This window comes from Montipora capricornis, chromosome 6 (genome assembly GCF_036669925.1).
Source record: "Montipora capricornis isolate CH-2021 chromosome 6, ASM3666992v2, whole genome shotgun sequence".
Classification (NCBI taxonomy): Eukaryota; Metazoa; Cnidaria; class Anthozoa; order Scleractinia; family Acroporidae; genus Montipora; species Montipora capricornis.
This window is the reverse complement of record NC_090888.1, coordinates 39,219,793-39,236,332: the sequence shown is the minus strand read 5'-3', so window position 1 is coordinate 39,236,332 and position 16,540 is coordinate 39,219,793. Positions and strand designations below refer to the sequence as shown.

The following is a 16,540-nucleotide window of genomic DNA, read 5'->3' as shown; positions in this document are numbered from 1 at the left end:
CGCTATCTCCATGTGAGTAAGAGCTTCATCGTAACTGAGGCTAGGGCACACGATTTTTAAAGTCCTCTTCTGTACTCGCTCTAGTTCATTAACTAAGTACTTTGGGAGTGAATAATACACGCGACACAGGATATGGACAATCAAGGGTGTCTGGCTTCTTCACTGTGTACGTAATGACAGAGGTCCTCGTTCCGCCGTTGGACAAATATCGTGTACTCGTAATTTGGTAATGACTCTCATTACGTGAATAATCCTGTAACCTGAAAGCCTACAATTAAAAAAAAATTAATTTCAACAAGTATCAGTTTATCTTTGCTATATGAGATAAGCTGAAGTGCCATACGTGAATTTTGTTGTCTTTTGCCCTACTATAATTTGGTGCATCGCTGCAAGAGGGGCTGCTGTCTGGTAACTTTTTAAGTAGGCCATTTCCGAGTTCATGTCTGCCTCATCTTCAAAGCGAGTCTAAGTGCGAAGTTTTTTTTTAGCATAAGAATGAAAACTAATTTTCACAAGAAAAACTTTGCACTTAGACTCGCTTTGAAGAGAAGGCAGACATGAATTCGTAAATGGGCTATGTCCGGCTTTCGTCATAGAGCCATTGTAATTGTTCGAATCAGAATATAGGAATATACGCCTCTAAAAAGAGACGAAATTATTTTAGCATCAATTTAACTCTAGAGTGTCCTTAATAACACAGCAACGTAACCACAAAATAAAGCCATATTCCATATACGCTCTACTGTATACTTAAACTTCCTTTCATCAAGTTTGATTCCTCTCAGAGCAAAGCAACGACAAACTTAAGAGCGCCACCTTAAATGAATTAGTGTTTAAACAAATGCATAATCTCAAGGGCTTTTTTTTTTTTTTAATTTATATAGACGGAATTGCATTTAATTAGAAATTGCCCGGGTAATGCTAAAAATTGTATGAAATGACTAAAGGAAAGCACTCATTCATGAAGTACATAACAACAGAGAAAACAAGGGGGTTTCCCTTCTAAAACCAGAGAGTGTGTTTAATACTTTGGTTTTCATTTTGGTTAAAACGATGAGGTGGATAAGGGCTGTAGGGACTCAAAGCAATTAAAAGCAATCGCAATTGCTAAATTGACAAAATGTGTCAAATGTTTCCACCAGAACGCCAAAAAAAAAAAAAAACAAAAAAGAGAAACAAAACAAAAACAAAACAAAAAATCTGTAACTCCTGGAAAAGGACCAAGATATCGAAAATAGCACACTGTTTCCGGCAATAGAGTGATACTGCTGATTTTGGCCTCACTCGAGTTCCTCTTTTGTTGTGTTTCCGAGACAATATATAGTTCGCAAAATCATGTCGCGATATCCAGGGGATATCTCGAATATCATTGACGCTATAAATGACTACCCTTTATTTCGAAACATATAAATTCCAGACGAAACCCCACACTATCATTTTAAACCTCGACATCTTTGAAGAGCAACTCGAGTTCAGATAAAACGTTCCGAAACATGGCTTCCAAGATCTTGCTTCTGATTTCTTTCTTTGCTTTACTGAGTCCCCTTTGGAGTCTTCCTTTGCCTCTCCCTGATGGTAAGAGTTCATTCAGTTTGATTCAATTTTCTTTGTTTGATAATGCAAGTGTTGATCGGTTATTATGGCCATTTGTAGTTTTCCTCGTTTACGACATGTCTCATAATCATTGGATCCTGCGTCTCAAAATTATAAGCCCCACTAACAAGCGTTAAAATCAGTAAGTTATTTTAGCTTTTTTTCCAGCAGGGAAATGATGATTTCGAAGTATTTAAGATTTAAAGACATTTCCGTAAAAGTATGTCTAAGCATTCTAATGTATGTTAAAATTTGGTGCTCGTCAAAGCCAAAACTCACTTTGCTTGCATCAAGAGAACGAGGTAATTAAATGAATTACTGGTAGCTTGTTTCATCACGCACGAAACGACTGAGTATAGAGTTGTCATTAGAGACTTAAACATCGACGATGCAATTTTCCTTTTCGGAAACAAGGGATGCCAATTTGTCGTTTGCAAATGAGGAAAAAATATTTAATCTAGGACTAGATTAGCAGAGTAAAAAAGAACTGAGAAAAAACCTTAGAAAAATAAAAAATAAAAGTCGGTCGAACGATGTCGAACTCAGTTCAATGGCTCAATTGCAAGTGCAATTAACCTCTACACTACCGAAACAAAGGCGATTTGACATTTTATGTATTGAAATGAAGTTAATCTTAACAAAAACAGCGGTGATAAACATTGTATTCCAACGCATTTTTATAAAACTTGACGTTTCGTATGCTAGTCAACACACATTTTCAAAAGTGACCGTTACAATTTTTAAAAACTATATATATATCGTAAACAATAGGGGTCTGGAACCTAGACTGAGAAAAATGATCTGCAGCAGTACGTGTCTTCACAGTAACCAAGTCACGAAACGTCTGAAATCCTGCGTATACAATTTCTACTCTTTCGTCAATCTCAAGATCATATTCCAAAACACACGCCGCATCAACTCCGTTTTTCCATACAAAGATCGCTTGAACCGATCTCAAAGATCCAAGGTCGTCTATAAAGCTGTCTGCTGGAACTGTGATGAATTCTACATTGGCAAAACAAAACGAAGACTCCACGACAGAAAAACAGAACATTTCAAAGCCCTATCTAAAAGTGACCATTCATCAGCCATTGCTGATCATGTGAAAACCACTGGCCACGACATTAAATGGGATCACTTTGACATTTTAGCGTCCGGAAAAACTGACTTTCACTGTAAAGTTAAAGAGACTTTGTTCATTCATGAGCTAAAGCCTTCCCTTAATGTAAATATTAGTAGTGAGAAGTTATTGCTGTTTTAGCTATTACTTTTCATTATGTCTAGACACGTACTGCTGCAGATCATTTTTCTCAGTCTAGGTTCCAGACCCTTATTGTTTACGATATATATATAGTTTTTAAAAATTGTAACGGTCACTTTTGAAAATGTGTGTTGACTAGCATACGAAACGTCAAGTTTTATAAAAATGCGTTGGAATACAATGTTTATCACCGCTGTTTGTGTTATTTTCCTAATGAAGCTACGATGGCCTAAAAACAAGAGTTTATACGATAATCTTAACAATTTATTGAAAGCTTACCGAATAAAAAGGCTTGTTACGAAGAAGGGCATCGACCGTAGTAAGTTTAAGGACGGTGCGTACTATTGTTATTGCGCATACGTTCTGCGCATCTCCAGATACCCGGATTTCCTATCGCCGATGCTTACTAATACTAGATATTTTTGCACGATTTAAAACTATCCAGAGAAAGTAGATCTTAGTAAGTACTCTTGGTATCCAAAGAGAAAATTGGGCGTAACCATGCATTTTTGAGAGATAATTAAGCTTCAATTTGAGAAAGAACGCCATACATTTGTAAAAAGCTTTGTATTTTAAAGATTTTTACAAATATTATTCACGAATTATCTTTGAAAAATGCGTGGTTACCCCCAATTGTCTTTTTGGATTTCAATAACACGTGTTAAGATCTACATTTCCTGCATAATCACACACTGGGGCAAAAATATCTTTAATTAGTAGGCACCGTCCTTAAAACAAAGAGGAAAAATTAAAATTCAATGATATGTCCCCAACTTTACATAGAACTTGAGATTTGATTGCACAATTGCAAAAAAAGAAAAAAATTAAAAGAAACGTACGAAGCTTCAAGACGCGGGTGCTCTCTTCGAATCCAAGTTTTGCGCGGCATTCTCCACGGACTCAACTAACTAGACCGCTCGTAGCCTAAGCTAGTTGCATGACTTGTATTGAAACCAGTATGAATTCATGCAAATGACCGCAGTGTCAAAATTTTGTCGCAGCAAAAAAAAAACGTATTTTTTAACAAAATGCATTCTGTCAGATGAGGCGAATTTTTGCAGTGACTTGTTGCCTTGAGTGTTCCGAATTTTAACTTTTCTCTCCCGCATGTCCGTGTAAAAAAACAGTTGACAAATCCAAACTCGTTCTTTCATGGTCAACAGATGGAGGCTCTGACGATGTTGCTGAAAAAGAAGATAAATATGATGCAAAAGACGATACTGACGATGACGATGCTGATGACGACGATGATAATGGCGATGAAGATCCTACGAGCGATGACGCTGACGCTGATGATGACAATGAGAATGATGGCGATGACGATGATGATGATGACAACGATGATGATAATGATGACGAGGACGATGAAGATACTACTGACCTTGATGATGATGATGATGATGATGATGATGATGACGATGAAGACCCTACGAACGAAGACGATGACAATGACGATGAAAATGATGACGATGACAATGATGATGACAACGATAATGATGATGATGATGATGATGATGACGATGAAGACCCTACGAACGAAGACGATGACAATGACGATGAAAATGATGACGATGACAATGATGATGACATCGATAATGATGATGATGATGATTATGATGACGATGAAGATCCCACTGACGATGACGATGACGATGATGATCACAACTAAGAAGTGATAAAAATGACGAAAAAGATGCTGAAGACAAAACTATGGAAAAAAAGAACTGTATAACTATGGAGATTTGCAAACGAGTATGCCGATAGCCCACGTACCAAAAAGATAACAGTTAATGAGAAATCGGGCAGCCATCCATGCTTTCCTTTATCTATAAATAATTTGTTTAACCTTCATATTTCTGGGCTTGTTCATCGAAGATGAAATTTTGTTCATTTTATTTATTATTCGTTTTAGTTTAATTCACGCGTCAAGCTTGAACAATTTACGTCAATTGTCGTGAAATCTCTTTCCATAAAAATACCTACTGTTACTCATGGGTTCCTGGTAACGGCAGGAGCCCATCTGGAGCGTGCAACGTCCATACAGCGTCTGTGAAACGGCGTTTTCACAAGTAGGTTTATTTTTAGACTAGCCCTTCCCGCGACTTAGGTAAAAAAACAAAGGCAATTCTGGTTCGCTGACCCTATGACGTCAGCTTAATTTCTTGTACTTGTTCATCGGGCTCCTGTGGGAGTCTCAATCGCGGGAAATTCAATCTAAAAATAAATCGGTCTGTGAAAACGCCGTTACACGAACACAGTAGAGTTCTCGGCTCCCGGGTCATGGGTTCCTGCCGTTACCTAAGAAGAAGGATTTTTTTTTAAATTAAAACCGTACAATCAAATATTTTAAGATCAGAAAAATTATGGTAGCAGACAACTTGGTGTCTTATTACCTATGTTCAGGGTTTAAATAAAGTTTAGCATGGAATGTCGCCTTGGGTGGCTAAATCGGGACCAGGTAGGTTTGTCCCAGGGAATAAGTGAGAGTCAAATTATGCCGGTGTCTGTGTGTACAAAATATCCTTCGATCATTCTCACTAGTCAACAACAAAGAAACTGTCGTGGAAAGACCATATGGAGCGTTTTCACTCACGTGACCAGCAGCCATATTGGATTACTTAAAGAAAAGAAATTATTTGCATAAATATAGAGTACAATTCCCAAAGGATTAGTTTGGTACACCATCATGGCCACCATTTCTTTGTTTTGGAACACCAACATGGCCGCCATGACGTCATGTGAAAACGCTCTATTCCCTTGTTTTGCGAAAAGCAGCTATGAAAAAGTCGTAAATCAGCACTTTGCATGGTACAACTAAATCTCTTCATAACTAGTACATAGTTTGAAAAAAAGCTATTGAAGGCTTTCACGTGTGTTACCGGTTTAGGGGAAAATAATGGTAATTAACGTAGCGAAAATTGGGCTCATCCTCGGTGTAAAAACTTGTGAAACTCACAGATGACGTAACACAAAGGAAAACAAAAGAGCAAAAAAAACATCAAACAATAGCCTAACCCTAGCACGAGCTAACAAAACAAAAAAAAAGTTTCACAGGTTTTTACATCGAGGTAAACCCGAAAATTGACGCGCAACTTAATTAATAGGGCGGAAATTAGCTTTGACACAAATTATTTAAACACGAATTTCATGAAGCGTGAAATTCCTATTTAATTAAAAGTAGCCTTCCATAGGAAATGCAGCCTTTGAATTGTACTGTCGTCAAGTAGCCGAACTCTTCTTATCGTTCTACAGTCATTTTTTACTATACAACATGGAGTATCCCTTGAGTCACTTTTGTTTATGCTCGTCTCTGTGAACCATTCCGGCATGGCATAGCATGGCATAACTGGTAACTATATACGTATGTTATTCACAGGCAGGGATGTCAAGTGTGGTCTTGAGTACGGGGACTTACTCAAGGCCGACCCCGTTCTCAAGACCTCAGGCACATCTTTTCCTATACGAGCTGACCTAAGCCTGTGAATAACGTATTTATTTTTTCTGCTTTTTTTTTCTGAAAATGAACATGGCAAACCGGTTTGAAAAAAGTCTTTCTACGCGCTCTACGACGCACTGTCACAGTTAAAATTTAACTTATAATTGAAAAAAGCGCTCCGTTTGCCAAGTTCAGAGAAAAAACATAGATTAACGATGAAACAGAGCCTCAAATATCTCTTGGTACAATAAATATAAAAACCGAACAGCTATATTTCATATGAAGCACAGAGAAATGAGCTATACAAACTAAACAAAAGTGCTTTGTCTTGTTGAAAATGAAATGACACTTTCATATTCGACCATATTCGGTTTCAGGGAAAGTTCTTTAAACACGAGAAAAAAAACTTGTGAAAAATACTCAAACATGTTAGTCTCTGCCTTCATGTCTTATTATTGAAAGTATTTAATTTTGTTCTCCGTCAAATCCTTCACAAATCAGTGCAAAAACTACACAAGAAAAATTTTGTCGACATTAGTTCATGCATAGTTAATAAATGTAGGCTGGTTAGGAAACTCGACAAGTTTCTTTGTTTCATGTTTTTGTTCTTTAATTGTTTAGTGAACGGTCCGAAAACGTAGAGCAAGTTTTTCACTTGGAAGCCTTGAGGAAGGAAAATATGGCCTCTTCCTTCGAGTTACACTGACCTGCAGTCATGAAAAAAGAAAGCATAAGTATCACACACAGTTTAAAACTGCTTACAAAAGCAACGCAAAGGATCGAGATCATTGTATTTTACCAATGATTGAATTGAGCGCGTATTGAGGATTTAATTTCTTTTACGGTCCTTGACTCGCCCTTCAATGTCACGGTAAAGTCACGTTCTGTTCAGTTTTCTTTCTTTCCGATTTTTCGCTTTTCAGTTCTGATATGAAGTCCTACACGTATACTGAAGTGTGCTGTGTTGAATTGCTGAGGTGAAGACTGAGAAGTCGTGATTCACTGGTTGAAAAGAGTCAGCGATAGGCGCAAAAACTGATACTACTAATTTCGTCAGCAGACTGTGAAAATCTAGAAAAGCATAGTTGCCTTTGTGATTACTTCAGCAATGTGGCAGTTTAACTGAAGAGTGTTTGATGGGCGAAAAAAAATGAACATATAACACCAGTACTTAAGCGCCTGCACTAGCTTCCAGTATATTAAGCAAGAATTGATTTTAAAATCTTGATAATCACGTTTGAAGCTCTACATAATCAAACACCCAACTATAGCAAAGAATGTTGAAGTCGACTTCAAACCCGGCCGTTCTCTACCTTCATCTCAGTGCCTGCTCCTTACGCCAACACCAAGCTAAAAAGCTGGAAATAGAGCCTTCCAAGTAGCTGCACCTAAGCTATAGAACTTGCTATCCAGTAGTATACGTTTCGCCAGCACTTCAACCAGTTTCAAAAGATTAAAATTTGCGATAGATACACATTGAGAATGAGAATTTTAAGAATCTGTTAAGTTGTTAAATTGTCTGACGTGTAAAATTAGTGATCAGGTTGAGGGTTTTAGCGTGTTGGTCTAATAAGTATATACGTTTTTAGGTTTTATCATTAACAATATCATGATTTATTATTATTATTAGTATTATTATTATTATCTCATGGCGTTTAAGCTATGGCAGATGTTATACCGCATTTAAACCAACGGAGCGAGCCATAGCCAATGGCCAAAGGTCCTTTGGGTCATTATCTGTTGTTTAGTTTTCCCGTAGTTAATCTAGGGACTGGTTATGAAACCCTAGGAATTTCAAAAGCAGGAACAATACAGTCGCAATTAGATGTTGAACCGACCGTGACCCTGCACAATCTTTTGTTTTTGGTTCGCAAGTTAATTTCGAATAAATTAGTCGAAGCTTTTGATTGGTTATCCTGCCGAAAAAAGCGTGTTTTTGTGGGGTTTTGTGCAGGGTCAAGGCCAAAAAAGCGAACAAAAACATGAAACAAAGAAACTTGTCGAGTTTCATAACCAGCCTACATCTATTAACTATGGTTTTCCCGAACCTTTCGTAGGATCCTTGCTGTTCCTAACAAGGCTGTTTTCTGCAAGAGTCCTTTCTTGATAGCAATCCCTAGCTTCGCAAGCCATCCATCTAACCTTTTACTTACTCCTCCAAGTGCACCAACCTGACTATCGGTACGACTTCTACATGTCTGATCACCCATATATTCTTAATTTCTCTCTTTAGCTCCTGGTGCTTCTCCAGCTTTTCACCTTTTCACCTTTCCACCTTTTTTCACGCAATATCCACAATGATTACTTTATTATTTTCCTTTTCTACAACAACAATGTCTGGTTTTCTGGCTGCGATGATATGGTCGCACTGGATGGACATGTCCCACAAGATCTTAAAACTTTCGTTTTCCACAACCCTTTCTGGTTGGTGCTCATACCATTTCTCACTTCTGTCTATACCATACTTACAACAGAGTTTCAGGTGCACCAATCTGGCAAAATTGTCATGCCTTCTCTTGTACTCTTTCTGCGCCAGTTTGTTACATTCACTGATAATGTGGTTTATTGTTTCACACTTCTCCCCACACAATCTGCAAAGTGGGGAATCCAATGACTTGTCAATGTTGAACTTGACATAAAATGTTCTCAGTGCCTGTTCTTGTCCTGCAAAAATAAGTGCTTCAGTTCCGATTTTTAAATCACTATTTCTTGTCCATTCCCACATCTTGTCTTTGTTAACTGTCCCCGACATATCACGTAGGAATTGGCCATGCATTTTTTTTCTCTTTCCATCTGTTCAAGCTAGCATTCTGTATTTTTTGTTTAAAGTCTCTCTTTTCCTTTGCTTTATCACTGTTAAAATTCCTACCCCTCTTACTCCTGCCAACACTCTCTCGTTTGAATTCTATAGATACAATGCCAGATTATTTTCCTCAGCCATTCACACATATTTCGCAGCTAATTAGGCCTCTTTCTCCTTTCTGTCGTGATAAATACAACCTGTCTACATCACGTTTGGGGTGTAAAGCCCCATATAGTGACATCGTCTTCCTGGTTTTTCTATCCAGCTCCTTTAGTTCTTCACTCTTCCAATCTATCGCACCTGCGCTATACCTCAAGATTGCAACAGCCCATGTGTTGACAGCACTACACTTCTTTATACCAAATTCCATCCGTATGTCCGAGCTAAATATATGAACTGTCTGTGCAAGGGAATTAATCTGTTCATAACATTTCCCGAACAGTTTCAGGTCATCCGTGAACAGTAGATGGTTTATCTTGCACTCACGCCCTCCCCACTCATACCCAACGTTTGACCTTCTCAGCTCTAATGAAAGTGGCACCATTCACAGTACAAACAACAACGGCGAGAGGCTATCTCCCTGGAAGATCCCTCTATTGATGTTCACCACTCCCAATGTCTGTCCACATGATGTCAGTTCAGTCTTCCACTCATCCATACTGCTCGCGAGAAACTGTCTCACATTAGCCGCAACACTAAACATTTCCAGACATTCCATTATCCAACTATGTGGCACCATATCATACGCCTTGCGGTAATCGATCCAGGCCATGGAGAGGTTCGTGCGCCTTCTTTTGCAATCCTTAAGAATCGCCTTATCGATCAGCAGTGGATCTTTAGTCCCCCTGCTTCCTCTCTTACACCCCTTCCTTTCTTCAGGTAGTATCTCCTCGAGGTGTTCATACATCGCCTCAGCAATGACTCCTGTCATGAGCTTCCACATAAGAGGAAAGCAAGAGATAGGTCTATAGTTGTCAGCTGCACTGCCCTTACTAGGATCCTTCAGACATAAAGGTTAACCACTCCGGTAACCTCTCTTCTCCATTTAAGATCTTATTCAGCTGTTCAGCAATTCTTCCATGAGAGGCCCTCAACATTTTTAACCAGAAACCTTGCACACCATCCCTGCCAGGGGCTTGGCATCTTTCTACAATGGGTGGTTATCATCTCAGATGTTATCTTCAGATCTCTTTGTTGGTTATTCCTAATATCATTTCTGATGTTAGTCAACCACTCCGCATTCCTGCATGTTCTTTCCCTACACTCCAGTTGTCACCCCAAAACTTTTTACTATCGTCCGCATCAGGGACTATATCATCATTCCTGGCCGTACCATTCAGCTCCTGATAAAATCTCTTCTGATCTTGCTAGAATAGCATGTTCTGTTTATACTGCATGACCCGTTGTCCATATCTCTTAATTTTTGCAGCTTTAGCAAGTACCCTCTGTTTCAACTCTTCAATCACTGTTGTGATCTTTTTTCTCCCAATGTTGTACTTCTTTTCAAGCTGTATAAACTTTCCCCTTTTTCTTAATTCACCTCTTTTTTGCCTTTCCAGGATATTGATATCTTTCCTAAGCATTCTAATATCTTCTTCAATTCTCCTTTTCCACCACGGCTCTTTGTTCTGCTTTTTTGCGGTCTGCTTGAGGCGTATTTCTTTAGCAATGTAGATACTTACCGCATTCATAAGTTTGTTGGTTTCCGTGATGTTTCCAGTTGGAATTATTATTATTTTTATTATTATTATTATTATTATTATTATTATTATTATTATTTATTTATTTATTTGTTTATTTATTTATTTATTTGGAAGTTTTAAAACAGTTTTAAACAGAGAAATATCTATATTGCTCGTAAATTTATAGTTCTTACCTTTTGGAGATATTTCAATTTTTGTAAATAGTTTTATTATGCAAATAAAGTGATTATTTATTTGCGCCTAGAGGGCCACGAACCAAACCCAATTCGAAAAAACATGTGTTGGAAAGCATCACATGTTGCCATGTACTAAAGAGAAAATCGCACAATCAGCGAGCAACAACGTCAGATAGAATTTAATATTCAGAAAAAGACCATTCCAGAATTCGATGATCAATAACATTGAACGTTTTCCTGAAGTCCAGAAGCGCCACTCGTATTGCAGAGACCCTCCCATCCGTAGCCTCCGCCAGGTTATGCACCATTGAGATAAAAGCTTGAATAGTCGGTGATTTGGGAATTGCTTTAAACTGATTAGGGGCAATCTTCCGAAGAATAGCAGGAACCAGTTCAATAACTTCAAGCTCAAGAGCCTCAGAGTGAGCGTCGATAGGACGGGGATGGTCGAGTGGTGTATATTTTTGCATGGGCTCCAGCAGGGCATTTTTCATCCCATTTCTCTTTGCCCTTCATGGACATCCTCAATTCCATGGACATGAAGTTGTGAAGTAACGTCTTTACGCTCCGTCGCCGGGGCCATCCCTGCAATTTTCTTGACCTCACACCACCATTGACTTGATTTTGGGCTCTTGACATTTGAAATTTTCGAAGTGGTCCACAAGATTACGAAAAAGACGGAAGAGCACAACATCCACTTGTACAGTGCTCTGTTGGCGTGAAATCTTTGAATTTAGGTGTGATCCATGGAGCTTCATTCACGTGTAATTTAACACTTTTAATAGACAAGATCTAGAAAAAACTCGTCACATTTATAGGTGGAGTCTAGCAGAGACGTCCAGTCGACTGAGCCCAAAAAGCTTCCTAGCCCATGTTTGCAGCTAGGACTAGTGTCCCTTCGGTTAATCGTGAGACAGCTGGTGTTTAGCAGACATTTATCTTTGGGCTGCAACCTCTTTTGTTTTTTTACCTTGAACTGACCAATTTTCCTAACGATGTGGTGAATTGCACAGTAAATTTCACTTGAAAAACCGATATCGCACTCATTGCTTAGTAACTCATGCGATATAGGTTTTTCGCGTGAAATTTCCCGTGGAATTAACTAGTAGTTAGGCAATGAATTTTTCTCTAGAAGAAAGTGAAGAAGACAATTTATTTAATTAAGCAGTAACCGGAAACACCAAAATGTGGACAATTGCATAAATAACCCAGGAGCTCCGCTTTTGGGCTTGACTATATCTATATATTAATTAAAAGTTTAAACTATCGTTCTGCCATTTTTCCGCTGGCTTTGCTTCCTTTCGCAGGACAATTATCGACGAAGAGGTGTTATTGCGTGATGATTGTCCTGTGATTTTTTACACCACGTGACTCGAGGCAATAATTAAAAATTATTCGCCGAAGGCGAGGTTTTTATTAACCCATATTCACCGAGTCTAAGGTGAATAATTGTTTTAGTATAATTACATAGGTGATTATTTTAAAAATATGCATTTTCTTTAAATTACAACAATTAACTTTCTCGTCTGCTACCTAGACAAAACCCCCTGCACCCATTTTGAAAAAAAAACGCTTAGGTAATTATCGTGTAATAATCACCTCTAGGAAAAACAATCGGCGCAGAGAATTATCACTAATCACCGATACTAATCCGTGATATTCTAAACGGTGAGACCATATTTGACTTTTCAATCATAATAGCTTTGAATCTAAATTACTTAGCTACCCCTTTTGTTTGTGCCTGCCAGTATCAGGCAGTGTTATTATTTTTACTTGTTTTTTTAATTTTTTACCTAGACGGAAAATGTTTTATTTTTATTTTTACATTGATTGTGCAATGAGGAGGCTGTAAATTAAGCAAAACAGATATGAAGAAGCCGACAGTCATTTGGTCAAGTTCAAACAGTTGGTTAGCGGAAAATTGTGAGATGATATGAGCTTAAGTGCTTTTTAAGAAGATTCAAGAGAATATGAAGCAAGAGGGCAAATCCCTACACGCAAGGATGTTCATTTATAATTTATTTTTGGATTGGGCCCATGATGCGAAAGTTATTTTTATCTGTTGTTCCCATGACCAAGCGATCCAAACACTAACTGACAAATACTGAAGATGTTGTCCTTGAAATAACCACAACCAATGATATGATTTTAAACAATTTTTCGGAATAGGGGGTCAAATATGAGGGATTAGTTCGCTAATTAAATAATAAGCTTGCTTAAATTAGGTGAAATGATAGTTTTTCTAACTGCTGCTAAGTTTCGACTGGTTGATTGCTAGATTCTCAGGATACCGCCTGCTAAAGATTAAAGATACCAATGAAATTAACTATTTTTCAACTATTTGAGGCCATATACTGTATGTTGTCTGCGTTTAATTAAAACGCATTTTTCCACTTTGATGCATTCGCACTTTATTGTTGCCCACTGACAGTCAATGCAGTTTCTTTCTCGCAAACCGGACGTCTTTCCAAACAAGTGCCTTGAAACTGATTTTAAGTTTACTTTCTAATGCTCAGTGTTAACGTTTTAGTCAATCGGACAGAAGAAAGTAAAGAAGAGATGTGTTAGTCAATGATGATTTGAATAAAATCGGAAAACTCCGAGTGCTCCTATAAAAGGACTCGAGTCGGCAGTTTTGAATTCGTCCAAATATATTTCTGAGAGTAACAGCCTGCTCATTCTTCGAAAAAAAAAAAAATTCTAACATACCGAGAATTTGTCTACTTACAAATTGCTTATTTCAAATTAAGCCAGCTTGAAACACTGAAGGCCGTTTGAAACTCAATCTATTCACTTGTTTTAGATGATACTATAAACGCCTTTGTTTGTGGTCATTAGTTACTGAACCAAATTAAGAATCAAGTGAAACCTTTACTCGAATAAGTTGAATATGATATGAATACATGATGAACTGTTCTTCACGTAAAAAAAGGCACTTTTATGTTTGATTTTTTTTTCTTACCAACTTAGAGTTTATTTGGCTGATACTCGGGCTAAATGTTACGAAAACGTGGTCGATGATCAACATTATGTTGCATCTTGCTCAAAAGCTATGTGGTTTGTATTGAAATTATTTCCGTTTACCGCATCCACATCTAACATTAACCGGCACTATTGTTTTCTACATGAGAGAGGAATATATTAGTATGTTTTCTGAAACACGTGAGTAAAACCCATGCCTGTTGCGCCACATTGGGTTTCTTGCCATGGCCGTCTTCTAAATGTATTTGAGTTAATGGTGATATTGGTTTTCGCCTTAAAGAGAAATATGCATGTTTAGTGTGAAATCTTAGGCGCTTATTACTTAGTCTTGTTTCCAGTTGCATCCATGGAAATACGAGAGGATAGGTGATATTTAATAGGTCTTACTTCAAAGCTCAGAGCGGCTTGTAAAACATATACCCGCTTGTTGTACAGCGTAAAAGTTGGATATCGCTATACTCGTTTTGTATAAGTTGCCGCCGAATTTATTATAACCATGACAACAGTAGCATAATTATTTCCTTATACACTATATTGTTTTCTGGGGTTAGAAACGGGAATTGTCCTTCTCTTACGATGGATTTAGCACATTTAAACTTAGCTGATATCATTCGACTTCGACAGGGAGCTTGAAAACACTTTAAGAACGGCTATGGCAACGGCAACGCCACAAAACAATAATACCATTCGTCAAAAGAGGAAATACAATCGCGCTGCACATGCGCCACACATTTTAAAACAAAGTTACTCTGCATAACGTGGACGTAAAATTACAAAATTCGAGGTTTAATGAGATCATACAATTGTGAACCTTTTATTCCCTAATCTTACTCTGAAACCTCTTGTACGAATTATTTTACGTAACTTCGCTTACCTTGTACGATGTAAGCGCTTTGAATAATCGAGAAAGACGCCTCGCGCAAAGTTTGCCGACGTCGCTGTCCTAAATATATTTAAATCAAGAAGCAAGAGCAACAATAAAGGTTACGAAAAGATCGCCTAAAATTACAAGTACGATATATTCCTTACTGCTACTGCTAAAAAGCGGACAACAATGTGAAATAACAGCTATTCTGCTGCAGTTTCATAGACAAAGAAACTAGTACAAAACAATAATTTCAAATTAAAACATACTCATGTCCACTGTTAAAGTACTTTTATTGTTGTTTAGCCAGCTTTGATTCAAACCAGGCTTTTTGGCAAATTACAAGGATTGACTTCTTTTTTTTTTTCCTTTTTACAAGTTCTGGATATGTGGTTTCATGCGGCAAAACTCGTGTTTGGTAATAAGCTGCAAAGACACCCTTTGATGACCTGGTAATTTCAGATGGGTACTCCTACAATTAGTAATTAATATAGTATCAAATCTGGTGACATATATATTTATAACAGGTCAAAACTCAAACGATTTTAGCAATATCTCATTCTAGGCCTTCGTGGAAAGGAATAAATCTCCCTGGGTATAGGGAGGGGTTAGTTTTTTTTTTTTTTTTTTCAATTATATGTTCATTAAAACAATTCGAAATCGTTTGTTTGCCTTATATGTGATTTACCGCCTGCACTATGCGGTAATATTCCTCGGCGGTACGTTTCCTCTCGGATCGGATAGCAACATAACATTTCTAGAAAGGTTGGTGGTGAAATGACGATTTCACCACACGACACAGGATATGGACAATCAAAAGTGTCTGGCTTCCTCACTATGCACGTAATGACAGAGGTTCTCTGTTGGACAAATATCGTGTACTCTTAATTTGGTAATGACTTTCATTACGTGAATAATACTGTAACATGAAAGCCTAGGATAAAAAAATAGATTTTCAACAAGTAACAGTTTTATCTTCGCCTTCTTATCGGTGAACTGCTATACTGATGAGATAAGCTGAAGTGCCTTACATGAATTTTTGTTGTCTTTCCCCCTGCTATAATTTGGACTTTAAGAGTCGCTTCAAGAGGGGTTGGTGACCGGCAATTTTTGAAATTAGAGACGCAAAGGCAAACTCCGGCTTTCGTAATAGAGCCATAGTAATTGTTCGAAGCAGAATATAGAAATATACGACCCATATACGCTCATCCGTATACTTTAAACTTCATTTGATCAAGATTGCCTCCTCTCAGAGCAAAGCAACGAGAAACTTAAGAGCGCCACCTTAAATGAATTAGTTTTTAAACAAATGCATAATCTCAAGGGCTTGTATTTTTTCTGAATTTAGACTGATTTGTTTTAAAGATTGCCCTGGTAACCATGACAAATTGTATAAACTGACTAAATGAAAGCACTGATCCATGAAGTACATAAAACAGAGAAAATATAGGGTTTCCCTGTTAGACCCAGACAGTGTGTTCAATACTTTCAATTGGTTTTCATTTTGGTTAAAACGTAAAGTGGATAAGGGCTGTAGGGCTAAAAGCAATTAAGAAAGTGCAATCACAATTGTTAAATTGACAAAATGTAACAAATGTTTCCAACGCCACAGAAAAAAATTCTAACTCTTAGGAAAGGACCAAGGTATCGAAAATAGCACGCTTTTGACGACGATAGAGTGATACTGCTGATTTCGGCCTCACTCGAGTTCCTCTTTTGTT

At 37.7% G+C, this 16,540-nt stretch overlaps 1 protein-coding gene across 1 annotated transcript; it reads left to right on the top strand.

Annotated features, from left to right (window-relative positions):
- The first annotated feature begins 1,435 nt into the window (after nt 1–1,435).
- On the top strand, nt 1,436–4,756 carry LOC138050491 (secreted acidic protein 1A-like). The gene is made up of 2 exons (XM_068896813.1): nt 1,436–1,575; nt 4,018–4,756. The coding sequence occupies exons 1-2, from the start codon at nt 1,494–1,496 to the stop codon at nt 4,521–4,523; spliced, it is 588 nt and encodes a 195-aa protein (XP_068752914.1). The 5' UTR covers nt 1,436–1,493; the 3' UTR covers nt 4,524–4,756.
- Nucleotides 4,757–16,540: the final 11,784 nt, after the last annotated feature.